At 51.8% G+C, this 14049-nt stretch overlaps 1 protein-coding gene and 1 long non-coding RNA gene across 4 annotated transcripts; one reads left to right on the top strand and one right to left on the bottom strand.

Annotated features, from left to right (window-relative positions):
• Window positions 1-514: 514 nt before the first annotated feature.
• On the top strand, window positions 515-3155 carry LOC308198756. Its single transcript, XR_013954180.1, has 2 exons — window positions 515-608; window positions 691-3155. It is a non-coding gene; the product is annotated as an uncharacterized lncRNA (long non-coding RNA).
• On the bottom strand, window positions 3018-13458 carry LOC308198735 (flavin-containing monooxygenase 3-like). 3 transcript variants are annotated; one of them, XM_080601713.1, is made up of 10 exons: window positions 13248-13458; window positions 9440-9516; window positions 9202-9357; window positions 7152-7340; window positions 6689-6851; window positions 5681-5823; window positions 5402-5601; window positions 4930-5288; window positions 4440-4512; window positions 3018-3529 (listed from the first exon to the last, which is right to left on the bottom strand). In XM_080601713.1, exons 1-10 carry the CDS (start codon window positions 13441-13443, stop codon window positions 3190-3192), a joined length of 1896 nt encoding a protein of 631 aa, XP_080457839.1. In that variant the 5' UTR covers window positions 13444-13458; the 3' UTR covers window positions 3018-3189. The 3 variants fall into 3 exon arrangements, with proteins under 3 accessions (XP_080457839.1, XP_080457840.1, XP_080457841.1); XM_080601714.1 differs by having other exon boundaries at window positions 9202-9339; XM_080601715.1 differs by lacking the exon at window positions 13248-13458 and adding an exon at window positions 13016-13076 and having other exon boundaries at window positions 9202-9339.
• Window positions 13459-14049: the final 591 nt, after the last annotated feature.

Below are 14049 nucleotides of genomic sequence, written 5' to 3'. Positions count from 1 at the left end.
AAACAGGGCTTACATTTAAATATAACGCTTGTTTAAAAAAAAAAAAAACAAACCAACCATAAGGAAGAGCTGCCTGGAAAGCAGGTGGTTAAGACATGCAGACCCCAACCAGAAGGCTCCATCCTACCACCACCTTGGTATTCAAGGGTTTTTAAGAATTCAGTCAACTCAGTGGGTCCCCTCCTGTAAATATTTTCCCCCTTCCTCCCGAGCTGGGTGTTTAAATGCCTTCAATTCCTGCAGCCGCTCCAAGAGCATCTCAAGGGGAGGTGTGCTGGTGTTTGACATTCCTGACCGTCAGCACAGGGACACGGCAGCAATCCTCCTCCTGGCAGGGACATGCTCTGGCACCACCTCAGGCCCCACCTAGGAGCTCTGTTTGTGCATTCCTTTGCAGAAATATGCTTTTTACAAGGACAAAACCCCCAGCAGTAAGCAATAAGCCCATCTCAGACCTCTCAAGTTCCCTGCTGAGCGCAGGCAGCACAGGCACTAGCAGCCTCACTAACTCACATCAAGTGAGGGATCTTCTCTCATCTCCAAGAGCTTCAGCAGACCACAGGACCATCTGACCTACCTTCTCCTCCAGAGCAGCTCCTTTCCTCCTTGTCTCCCTCACCTGTTTTGAAAACCCCTGGTGATGAAGACTCCAGCATCTCCCACAGACCCTCATGTTTGCCTTCAGAGTAGCCACCAACTTTTCTCTTACCCCCACAGCAGAGCCAAGCTGCCCCCTAACAGCACTTGGAGATATTTGAGGAGACTACACAGCATCACCTCTGCCTATCTCTAAGGCATCTTCCTTAAATTGGTACAGGAGCTCCTTTCTTGGCTTGCTAATTGGTCTAAGAAGGTGCTGAGCACTCACAGATGGTCCTGGTGATTTTGGGGCTGCTCAGCACTGTTGTAGCCTAGCCCCACTTCTCCTGCGGAGTGTCTTGACCCAGATCACACCCAGGACAGGTGAATCCTCACACCGGCCACCACACATCTGCCATTTCTAAAGCAATACTGTCTCTCCAGCGCTTTCTCACCGCACCCCAGGCCTTGTCCTTCCTTGCTGGAGGGCTCCCATGGCTTTGCTCAGATTGCAAAATAGGTGAAGTTGCACAACACACACACACAAAAAAAACACAACATCAACAAAAACAAAACCTTTACGCAGACTTCCAAGGCATAACTTCATCTCACCAACATGTCAAAGGGGAGAAGCACCAACCCCACAGCAGGAGACACCAAAGCTGTTATTGTGTCCCAAAAAGCTCTGATCCAGGCAAAAGTGAGACAGGCTGAACCAGCTGGACTTCAGACCCAGCTGGGCACAGGCTTTTATCTATTTGCTATCAGCAAGCCCAAGCAGAGAGTAAATCATGGGCTGGTTAGGACTGGAGCCAAGACTCATCTCCGGTCCCCCCAGGGATCAGCTACCCTGTGCTCAGAAGCACCTGCAGAGTGTTCATGATGAAACCAACAATCCTTCTCCTTTTGGGTCACTCAGCCTACGTTCAGACGTTTAATTCCAGGCTTTGCCTTTGAGGAAGGTTTTGTGCCTATGGAGATGTGAAAAACCACCTCTCACTTTCTATTTACTACAACGAGGAAAAAAGAAAGGGCTTCCTAAAATTCATGCATGAACTGCAATTTTTAGTTTTAATGCCCATAGCTATTAGTTTAAACATTTTGCTCTAAATACTGAAGTTAGTGGCTAATGCATTTCCTACACCAAGCCTGAGGCATGGCTCAGCTTTCGGTGTGGAAAAAAAAAAGTAATATAATTCATGATAGCAAATGAACAGTAAAAATATTTTTTCCTCTTCTCTGAAACAGCCTGTGGCCTGAAGTGGGACCGGCATTGCTCTGCAGGACACATAACTGGCATTTGGGTGTGCTGATAATCACCTTTGTGTCTTTTTTTCCCCTGGAGACATTTCGGAAGATCACAGCATTGCGAAACAGAGCAGCAGCTCCTGTGGTGCCCTCAGGGCCCACAAGGCACCAGCAGGACCAGCTGCACAGCCAGCACCATCTCCTCAGCTCCTATGGGGTTCTTGCTCTCCTTGGCCTCTGGGGAGAGCCCCACTAATGTATCCAGCCCCAGATCCCCCAGACCAGCCAGCCAGATGGTCTTCCTTCTGAATTCCTTGGGGGTCTCGGAAATATTGGCCCCTGAACTTCGTAATATCTGCAAGGAGAAGAGAAGGAAAGAGCCCTCAGAGCACCTTGGGGTGCAGCCTGAGATTGCAGGCTGCTGAGACCCAGGCTTTGAGGGCTGTGACAGAGCTGGTTGTATCTGTTGGGACGGGAGGCACAGCCTGGGCTGAGCCCGGCACGCCTCTTCACTGCATGCGTCAGGACCACCGCCTTCACGAGCTGCCCGTGCCAAAGCTCAGCTGATTCATGAGAAACACATCTGTCCTTCCTAAAAATGAGCTATGATATTGCTGAGGCTGCAGAAATGGGAGCTGCTGTCTGCTAAATATCGCATGGCCACAGCAGTGGGGGTGCTGGGCTACACAGCCCCTGCTGCACCTGTCCCCTGGGGAAGCTCACACTCTGCAGCAAAGCCAGGTGCTGTTCTAGGAGCCAGTGGGCTGTTTGAGCTGGGGGGCTTTATCCAATCTTTTACACCAAAATATTCTTTCCTCTTGACATTTTCATCTGAGTTGCTCCCCCACCTTTGGGAATCTTTCCCTGTTGGTGAAAAAGATGGAGATTCTTCTTTACTTGCTATGGAAATGACTGCCCAAAAGGGCCAATTCAGGCAGGCTTGTTTTGCCCAGAGCACAAGCTTTATACCAAAACGCCTCTTGAACAAGCAAACATGTTGTCCCTGTCTTTCCACTAGAGAAAGACTGTACAAAGAGAGAGTTAAAGACACTGCATCACACTTTGAACACATTTAGAGGGATAAAATAACCAGCATTACTTACTGGGACCAGCATTTATACTCTTTCATAGCTACTGAAAAAAAAAGTTGAGAACGCTCCCAAATTCATCAGGCACAGAGGCTGCACCAATTTACCAAAGCTTTTTTTTTTATTATTTTTTATTTTTTTAACTTTTAAAGGAAACTCTTGATGAATTATCTGGGTAACAAGCCAAGCAGCACACATTTCCCTGGGTGGCCAGCAGGAGAAAGCATCCCATGCACAAACCCCACTTGGTGTGCCCACATCGCTCCCTGCTCCCCTAGAAGTAGAGTGCAGTGAAGAGGAGGAGGAGCAGGAGGAAGAGCACCCCCAGCATGGCCGGGATGGGGAAGATGCTGGGGGCATCAGGGGCTATGCGTGTCCTCGTGGGCCGCAGCATCCTGTCCCACTGGGTGAGGATGGCTCTCCTGGCCCCGCTCCACTGCCCGGGCCCCGTCAGCCGAAACTGGTAGGGGCTGCAGGGCCCGAAGAAGACCTCCAGGGCCAGCCGCGGGTCTGTCACCAGGAGCTTGAGCATGTTGGGCTTCGCGCCGATGGCTGAGGCCAGCTCGTCCATGTAGGTGATATAATCGGTCTGCAGCGTGGTACTGCTCCCATACCTTTGGGGGAGAGGGAAAGAGGGGCTGCTTTAGCTTTTCCCCTGTTATTATTATTAATTTTAATATGACATCTTGTGTCCTTGCTGCACTGGGGGACACTGTGGCAGCAGCCAGGATGGGCAGGGAGCAAACCCTCCTGAAAGTCAGGCAAATTCAATGCAGGTTCAAAATGGTTTGGCAGGGAACAGAAAACCCTCTGCTCCACAGCCACCATCTTCCATAATATCAAGGCAACAGACAGGGATTTTGCTCCCCCACAGAGCCCTGAGAAGGGAGACAAAAGCAGAATCTGTCCACCAAAAACAGGGAGCGGTGCTGGCTGGGGCACGGCCACGCACCATGTGCATCGCTGCCGCTGCTGGTGAAGGGATCTGGCTCTCACCTCAATGCTGTGCTTTGGAACTTCCTGACACGCAATTGTTTCTAAAAACAGCAGAAAACATTGCTTGGGCCAGACTCAGCTTTGACTATGTTCATATTTTTACTGCGTTGCTTCACTATAATATGGGATATGCTAAGAAATGGGAATACAAGGCATTTCCATGTAATATACAAAACAAAAAACATCACGGAAGAATGAGGAAGATGTTCTGGTTTTGCTGGGGCCTCACTGCGTGTATCGGTGAGAAAAGCTATTTCAGACTGATAATGCTCAGTGATGGCAAACCAGCATTTCCAGACAGGAAATTTTGCCATCACAAGTTTTCCACCCAAACTTGCCCAATTCAGGCCTTCCTGGGGTGGGTGGAAAACTGTGAACCAACACCAGCAAGCTGGCTGGGGCTTCCTGTGGGTTCACTCATCTGGGACATGAAGGAGGCATTTCAGAAGAGCCTCCTGGCAAGGAGCTGCCTTCCCCTTGCCCTTTTCTCCTCCTCCCCGGGCAGGGAGTCCCACAAGCTGCACCTACCACTGGAGCTTCTTCCCCATCTTCTCATCTATGTCGTCCATCATCTTGCTGACAGGCGGGAGGGTGCACAGACCTGGGGAGAATAGAAATAGCATTAGCAAAGGGAGGTGATGCCCGGAGATCCTTCCTAAAGCAGGTAGGGTCAGTAGGGATCAGCTGAGTCCTTGGGTGCTTCTCTTCCCTTTGGAATCAAGATCTGGGCTTTGGTCGTACTTGGGCATCGGAGATGTGACAAAATTTGCCACCCTGTCCCTTAGGGTGTGTGGTGATACCCAAGTAGCTGCTCTGCCACAGGGACCTCATTGCAATCTGCAGCAGGATGAAAAGTCACCCATTTCCACGTTGTGAGGTGCCATGGTATTTCTGGCCAAATCTGTGTTCTTCAGCTCTCAGGCACTGCCCTCATTTTCGGTTTTAATCTGTACATCACCGCTGGGAAATGCGAGTTCCCATTAGGGGAAAACAGGCCTTACTTAGCCCATGCACCTACCCTGGAACACCTTGATTGTCCAGCGGCACTGGAGGTCTGCTGTCGGGATGGTGGACGCAAAGGACTGGACCAGCCCAATGACTGCCATGGTTGGCTTCTCCAGATGAGGGGGGAGGATGCCCTTGTAGAGGGTGACCTCGTTGTTCCTGCTCTTGATGATGGAATCATCCTCCATGAAAGGGTAGGAATAAGTGTAACCCGTGGCAAAGACAACCACATCCACATCATCTTGCACAGTCCCATCTTGGAACAAGACGGATGTTTCTCTGAATTCCTTCACGTCTGGCTTGATCAACACCACGCCACAGGCGATGCGGCTCAGGAGGTCGTCGTTGAACACCGGCTCCTTGCGGGATGTTCTGCAAGGGAAAAGCCCAAGGAGGCTCCTGCTGCTGGCCCTGGCAGGCATGGCCCAGCCCCATCTGGGACCGGCACCTCTGGTGGCTTTGGGAACGGATGGCCTCACGCTTACCTGTTCACCGGCATGAGGCCAAAGTTCTCGTGCTTTATGAGCTGGTTCATGCCCCTCACATACAGCCAGTCACTGACCGCCTTGGGGAGGATGCTGCCCAGCCATGTCCGAAAGCGGGTGACGATCACCATGTCCCAGGGGTAGCCGTGGTCCCAGACGCGGCTCAACACCCAGGACCCGCTTCGTGAGCTCAGGTAAACCTGAGGGGCAGCCAGGCAGGGGTGAGGCAACCCCGTGATGGCCACCAGCCCTGACCAGCCCTGGTGCAGGTCTCTGTACCTGTGAAGCCACGGTGCTGAGCTCCACAGCGATGTCACAGCCAGAGTTGCCCAAGCCGACCACCAGCACCTTCTTCCCTCTAAACTTCTCTGGCTCCTTGTACTCCCGGCTGTGGAAGTAGCAGCCTTTAAACTTCTCTATCCCTGGGGGGGCAGGAAGACAGAAAGGAATGTAATTCCTTTGGAAAAAGAGCATCTGGGCTGGCCCAGGCATCTCCCATTCCTGCAGGTGGTGCTGGAGCATCTGTCTGAACATTGCTCACAGGAGCAGGTATCACTGGCACGCGGAGGGATGCTGCAAGCCTGTAACAGGACAGGGTTTTGTCTCTACATTCGCTCAGAGTTTAAATAGAGAGGAGCCTGAGTGTGCAAGAATAGGACACCTTGGTGTGGTATTTGTGTACCCCAAAAGCTACAAGTACAGCCCCAACATCATGCTGAGACACCAAAACAGCCAATGCCATCCCCTCGGTATGCCCTCACATCAGTAAGTGACAGGGAAGCAACTTTCATTTCTAAACCAGAAGGTGACAAAGGATCTGAGGGGAGTTCTGACCAGCTTGTACCCCAGGTCCTCACCTCCTCCAAACAGACCCCCAGCACCAACTATTCCTTGCTACAGAGAATTTTTCTCAATGATGTGCCTGTAAACAGAGGTATGGTAAAATGTGCACAGCTATTTGTATTAGAAACCATGGAAAAGTGCAAAAAGAAGCATTTTATGAAACCCTTTAGTGAAGAATCTTCTATTAAAGGGAACATTCTGAAATATTTTTTCCAGGAAAGACTAGCATCACCTCCAAAGTGTCCCTGCCTTGTCACAGTTTGGATACTGAGTCTTTTTTCTTAAAATCAGGTTTTGATTTCTTGAACAGAGCCCACCCCCAAAAACGCTCCGGAGGAAGACAATCTTAGTGTTGAAAAGGCAATTTTGCAGGGAAGAAACACTTGAACAGAAGGTGTGTACCTGTCTGCGAGATGGTGGATGAATTGCATACATGCAGCTTACCTGGGAAGTGGTCGAGGGGGAGGTTTGGGTAGATGTGATGCCCAGAGCAAATCATCACAGCATCAAAAACAGCCGCCTCTTCCTTCCCATCTCTCTGCGTAACCACCTCCCACTGCCCCGTAGCACGAAAGTCAGGGCGCTTCCTTATCTTGGTGACCAGGGTCTTAAAGGAAAGAAAGACAGAAAGAGGTTTGGGAATTCAGTGCCCCAGGGGACCCCGCTGCAGCCAGGTGGGTGTTGTCGCCCCCAGGCGCAAGGTTATAGGGCGATTATTTTGGATGGAGAAATCCCATCCCCATTTTGCACTCATTCGTGCTGAAAGATTTTCCAGCTGGTTATCTGACCCCACCCAACAAAAAGCTGGTGAGACCCGCTTGCGCAAAACCCACATTTCTTTTTTTCCCCAGGATGTTTTCCCCCAGGATTTTCCCTGAGGCACCGTGATGACCTCCATCCCGCCCACCTTGAAGTGGATGTGCCGCAGCAGGTCGAAGTGCCGGGCATAGTCACAGATGTACTGCTGGAGCCGGGTGTTGTGCATGTAGTTGGGGTGGTCGTCAGGGAAGGGGAAGTCGGGGTAGCACATCATCTCCTTGCACGAGTTGGTGAAGACGGTGCGGTAGATGCTTGCTCTGCCTTCCTCCACATGCTCCTGGAGGGGTACATGAGTAGAGGGCTGTGGTTAGAGGGGATGAAGGGACACGTGCTGCCCCAGGGGGTGTCCTCCGCTCCTCAAAGCCCAGATCTCCAGCTCTGGGTGAGCAGCACAGCTCGGGGAGCCAGCCATGGGCACCCTGGAAAGTCACAAGCCATGTGTAGGGAACACTAAGCCAACCTGGAGATGATTTTATCCAGGACTTCTAGGAGAATCTCAGAGCTTTGGAGGCCTGAACCAGGATGTTTGGCTCTCAGAGGGAGGGAGGTTTTCCCCTGCTATCCCCTTCCTGCCTGGCTAAGTAAGCCCCAGCCCTGTTCTTCAGCTCAACCTCACCCACCAAACCCAGAACCGAGGGCGCTGAGCACCCCAGAGGGTCTGCAGCCCTTTACTTACCTTCCTCGTTTGCTCGCAGGCTTTGTGGGCTCATCCCAAAGAGCCATGCACAGTACGTCCCCATAATAACCTCAGATTCCCCTTTTTAGCATAATTTCTTCTGCATTTACCTCACAGAAACATCATTTATGATGTTTTCTGTACTTAACCTTGGCCACACGCAGCCGCTGTTTTAAAGCTGAAGCATCTCTTCTTATAAACATCACTCGCAGAGCTCAAAGTGATTTTTCTCTCTGCTTGGCTGGAGCACACAGGGACTATCGCAGGCTTATTGCTCTACTGCTCAATTAACAAAATCCAGGCACCATGCGTGGCAAAGATAAATACTTTGTCTGTGAAACTGCCCTAAATCTGCTCTCCAAGCTTCTGGTCCAACAGGCCAAGAGCTTGTGACAGAGTAGGGGTCAGATCCCTGCCAAAACCGCAGATTCCCACATGTACAAGATTGCACAGTGCTCTTGTTTGGATGCCACGGGATTCAAAGCTGCTATTCTAATGCTAATGGCATTTCTGGCTGGGATTTATGCCCCTCAGGACAAGGCGTTGCCCAGGTCGTACCAGGGGATGGACACACACCTGCAGAGGGGACAAATTTTGGGCTTCACCACCTCTCTGTGGATTCACCCACCTGGGAGGCAGAACCCAGCAGATGTGCAATGTTTTCCACTTCCTTAACAAGCCAAAAGGGTAATAAATAAAGCAACATTTGACTCATGCAAAACTGTCACAAAATTGACTTTTTTCAGTTAAAAGTGGCTAAAAAAGCACTTGAAGAAGGCTGAAGAAAACTGAAGAACAGAAAGTTATTTACATTAAATAAATAAATAAATAAATATATAAAAAAAAACACAACTCTTTCATTTTAATCTTGTCAAATTAAGAGTCTCTCTGAGGGTTTTGGTTTGCCAACTTTCCTCAGAACGAGCAAGCAGATCAATGATTTGCTGAACCTGCTCAGTCCAGTGATTTTCCATCCCCAAAACATTCTGGGTTAAAATTTAAACCAACTCTTGCAGATACCATCACCGCCAGGCTGGGGCCAGAGAGACACCCCAAAGCCATCAAGTGCAGTAACCAAATCACCCCCTAAGAGCATAGACATGTCCTAAAGGGCCAGGTAGGAGGGCTTGCCTCAACCCAGGCATTTAGGAGCTGGTTACACCTGCGTTTAGGAGCCAGGGAAAGAAGCAGCTCAGGGGATAGGGTGCAGGACTGGGTCTAGCATCCCTCCTGAGGTCCAGAAAGCATCCAGAGGTCAGGCGTGACAGCTACAGGCTTTGTGCTTTGATCCGAGTCAAACATTTTGCATCACCCAGAACAAACTCTGTCCTCAACGCCTCCCCCCTTCACCTCCCCCATGCTTTAACCTGCTCAGCTCCTTTCCCTGAGCTGCTCCTGAAGCCACCATCCCCACCCCAAACCCTAACTGACCGCAAGGCCACGCGGCCCGAGCCTCTCTCACCGTGTAGCGCCACAGCCCGCCGATGTCCTCGCTCCTCTCGAAGCAGGTGGGCTCCAGCCCCTCTTCCAGGCAGCACTTGATGGCCGCCAGCCCGCTGACGCCCGCGCCGACCACGGCCACGCGCCGCACCATGGTGTCCTGTGGTGGGGAGAGCAGCTGTCACGGCGTGGGGCTGCCCGCCTCCACCCTGCCCTGCTCCCTACGAGTCCTGTGAGGTTTTCCATCCATCCTCGCTTACCTGTGCAGCCCTCAGGGAGGTGAGAGCCGTGAGCTGAGGCTGTGGGAGAAGAGGAGCTGGGGCTCGGGAGGAGGTTCCTGCAAAGAGCAAAGCTTTTATACAGCGCTGCTGGGGAGGCAGGGCCAGAGCCCGGCCTCTCTTTGGACGAGAGCAACTCGCGCTGCATGGACTTTAGCAACCCCCAGCTGTAACTTGAGGAGGAGCTGTGGGCTCAGAGCTCTGAAATTAGGAAATAAAGCCCTGGATTGAAATGGTTTCCAAGATAGAGGTCGCCAGGCGGCTGCTCCCAGTATCTCCAAAGGCACCTCTGCAAAGCGGCACGGCGACGCCCGAGTGGTTGAGAGCAGCCGATGGAAACGGGGGCCTCTCGCCCACAGGGCCACCGAGGAGACTGTCTGGGGAGGCTCATCCTCAGCCAGTGAAGAACTGGAGAAATAAGTAGTCCATTAACAATGTGTGGGCAGAGTAGATCTGGAGAAATAAGTAGTCCATTAATAATGTGTGGGCAGAGTAGAGGCGACTGTAGGAGCAGCAGACCATCAGGGAAAGCTGTGGTTTGTATCCTGCCTTCTCCCCTCGCCGCCATGGTCTCCACACACGTTGCCAGAGCCAAGCAGTTCCCAGCCACGTCACACAACGGTCCAGGTTCCCCAAGCACGGGACTTTCTGCAAGTAACTCACTGTCTGGGTTTGTTTTCTCTAAGTTCGTATGGATTTTCTCTGGACCACATTTCCACGTTGCCTCAAATCCCCAGTTCTAATAAACAGGGCAAATGTGCCTCTGAGGACATCTGTGGGAAAGGACAAAACACAGGCAAGCGTGGAGATGTGTGCTTGCAAGCCCAAATCCAGCTCCGCACTCTGCAGCGATGCTTAATTCATTGTGTGAGCCCATCCATCAAGTCCTGGCCTCCGGAGGGAGAACAGCTCAGCTGGTGAGTGCACGTGCTGGGAAGTCCGCGGGCTGCTGCTGCCGGAGCCTCCAAAGCTGTCGAAGCTGGACACTTAATTCATCCTAAATTGACTTCAAATGAAATAGAATGGAGAATGCCAGAAAAATGATTGAGCAACCGAACAGAAGAAGAAATTGCTCATTTTTCCACTATCTAGCAAATTGGTTCGGGTTTCCAAAAGAGCAGTTTTGGAGTCACGATTAAGTGGCCTTAATGCAAATAAGCTGCCAAGCTGGTTTCATGGATTCCCAGCCCGGAGGAGAGGTGGATCTCTGTGACTCTTGCAGGACTCAACCTGGAGGAGGAGGAGGACTTCTGCCCATGAAAACATTTGTTAGAAAATGACACACAGAGGACGACAGTGCCTGCTCCGTGCCCTGGCACAGGGACAGGAGGCATCAGCCTACGGCAGAGGGAGGGGAACAAAGGTGCCCTCCTTCTCAGCTCATCATTTCCCAGCTGCCCTTTTCCTCAAAAATAAAAGATCTTGGATGTTTTGCTCCATTTTTCCTCTCCAGAATGGGAAAACACAAAGGGATGGAAAAAGCTTCAGGTGTGGAAAGGCAGAGAAAGAGAGAGAAGTTAGGATGTGCAATAGTCTGCAAAAAATATAGTTTTAAAAAATTAACATTTCTAATGGCACCAAAGTCCCTCTGCCCAACAGCTGCAGACTCCTGTTGGACTTTTTATCACGCACCACAGGAAAGAAGCAGCAGAAGGCAGCTCTCAGTCTCCAGAAGAGCAATAACAGGGTAAAAGCGGTCCCACCTACAAAATCCTCCTTTTCCAGCCCAAAGCTTTCTTTCACCAGCAGCGTGCTGCTGAGGTCGGAGGTGGCTTTGAGCACAACGCTACGGCTCCTACAGAGGGGACATCTCACAGGGACACAGCTCGCAGCCCGCTTTGCCTTTGTGCAAAAAGCTGGACCCACAGAGAGGGGAACATCGTCTGAAGGACAGGTCACGAAGGGCAGGATGCCCACGGGGAGCACAGCCCCCCGAGCTGCGGACAGGCTCCCGGTGCTGCTCGAGACGAACAAAATTTCCCCAAGGCACCGAAGCCTCACCGGTCCCGGGGGCCAGCAGCCATCCCCCTTTGAAGCACAACTCCATTGTTCACCCATCTTTGAAGTGCCAAATGGGAAACATCCCGCAGGCTGGCGGGGCCCTGCACGCCAGGGACAATAAATCAGCAGCTGTAGGGCAGGAACTAGGAGCGCCCACCTCCCTTCTGCTCCGCACTAACTGCAGCCGAGCGCTTTCCAGGCAGATCCCTCATTTGTCTCAAGTGTGGTTAAAGATACATTTTTCATTTCCTTTTCTGCACCCCTCCCCATTTTTGTTTGCAGGCAAAATCCTTCCAGGAAAGGGCTGCAAGAGGATTCCCATCGGATTTGGGCTGATGGATGGAGCAAACCAAAGCATCTCTGCTGTTCTTAACCCTCTTCGGTCAGCTCTGAGCTGGGGCAGCTCCTCTTCAGAAGCCCCAGGTTCTTTCATCTCTGCTACAAGTGCAACCAAAACCATTCCAGACAGGGCTAACCCCCCCAAAAAAGCCCAAGAAATCCTTATTAGGTGTAGCAACTGCAATAGGAAAAATCTGTCTTGAAGACATCTCTTGATGGTAAAAGCTCTCCTCTAAATGCCACCACTACCACCCAGTCTTGGTGCTGGCTGTCCTGTAGACCTCCAGTCCATCTCCTTGCCTTCTCCAGGAGGAGAAACCCCAGGAGAAGCTGCAGTGGCCACACTGTCTCTCACACGTGGAGTCCCACCTCCACTGCAGCTCCTGCAGGCTGCCCAGCTCAGGGCCATGGTGTAGGTGCTCAGAGGCACCTGGCTCCGGGAAATTACACAGGATTGCCCTTTTCTTGTGCAATCACCTGGCAAAACTGGGCTCGAGTGTTTACCTGGCTCCTGCACCGCTCTAAGCCTTACACAACCTGGCTGGAGGAGTGGAGGTCCCAAAGGACCATGCGCATCCAATGCCTTTGCTAACCACGGGGGTAATGCCCTGCTCGCACCGGTGACACGCAAGGGACTGCCACTGCTGCAGATCTGCAGTGGCCTGAGGCACCATGGACATGGACAAGCCATGGGGTTTACTCCCACGTGTGGGATTCATCCCAAGTATTACTGCTTCCTTATGGATGTGCTCAAGAAGTCCCCTTCCTCCTGGCTGTGTCCCCTATCCCTGCTCTGCCTGGGCTTCACCAGAGACCTCTCCAGGGCCGTCCTTCATCACATCTGTACCAGCCTTGCTTGAAGCACCAAGGTGAGTCCCAGGATGGGACTGTAAGATTTGAGCCGTTCTGCTTGCCCCCAGCTTCACTTTTTGCAGAAGGCTCCGGCCAGGGAGGAACAAACCCATCCCTCACACAGGCAACCAGACACCAGAGGCTCAAGTCTCAGCACAAAACTGCTCCAGGGTGCTTTGTGATCACACCTTCCTGAAACAGGCTTGGTGGACCTATCAGGCACATAATTCCTGCTAACAAACCCTTTGTTCCCTTTTGTCCTCGGGAGATGCATACCTGAGCAGAAGGCATCTGGTTTAACCCCCCTGGAGCAGGAAGGCAGTGACCAGCCCCACAGGAAAAAAACAAACAGTCTCTTGCCCTCACCTCTCCTGCCCCAGCAGCATGGACAAGCTGAGCTGCAAGTTGCCATCCATGGGTTGAGCCACAGCATTTTGCTTCAGTGCCTTGGAGAAGGGCAAGGGTCTCCTCCTCGCTGCTTCAGTGGAGAAGGCTCTCAGTGGGATGAAGCCCAAAAAAAGCTGCTCCCCAGCAGCAAGGAATCCCATTGCCTCATTATGGTTTTCGGGCTGCTAATTGCCAGTTTCAAGAAACCCACCCCAAGAAGACAATGTTCCTCTTTCCTCTCTGAAGGACAGCTCCAGCCCTGAGGATGTATCCAGGGGATGGTCTCTGGGTGCAGCAGCCCATGTCCACAGCACTAAGCAGGGGATTTTTCCTGGATCCTCCTCCCTGAGCACAAATTTGTTCCAAGAGTCATTCACAAAGGATGCCACAAACCCTCCTGGAGGCATCCAGCTTGCAGCAGCCCATCAGTGTGGTGGGAAGAAGATCAGAGGGGTGCTGAGACAGAGACCCCAGGGGCTTTCTCCTTTTCTGGAGGGCTTGGGGTGTGCTTTGGGATCACTTCCCAGTTCCTCCCTCCCTAGGGAAGGACGGAGTCCACTAGGATTGCTGGGAGGACACAGCCTTGCCCACTCAAAGGGTTCAAGGATCACACAGCTGGCACGACATTAAAAAAACCTCCAGAACTGAGAAATTTGGGGTCACTAGGACACTTCAGACCTCATTTTCTGGAGCTGCTCCACATTTCCCATGGTTCGTTGCCTTCCTCTCCCCAGGGACATGCAATGGGAACAAGCTTCTTCCCCTGGGGTCTCACCAGCATCAAGCACCACCAGGAGATGAGCACATCCCCAGTGCAAACAGGCTGAGAGGCTTCACAGTCTCACCTGTGGTCCCTCCAACAGGCACTTAGTGCTTTGTTTGCAGGTGATTTTGAGCTAAAAGGGAGGTGAGAGCCTCAAACTATGAAAAACAACCCCAGGGAGAGATGGCCCCACTCTTCTAGCAAGGCTTCAGGTGCCAAGATGTTAAAAGAGAAATAGGAGCTTCCTTCA

The sequence above is a fragment of the Anser brachyrhynchus genome (genome assembly GCF_964034855.1).
Source record: "Anser brachyrhynchus genome assembly, chromosome: 8".
Classification (NCBI taxonomy): Eukaryota; Metazoa; Chordata; class Aves; order Anseriformes; family Anatidae; genus Anser; species Anser brachyrhynchus.
The sequence above is the reverse complement of the archived record's forward strand: the minus strand, read 5'-3'. Positions and strand labels throughout refer to the sequence as shown.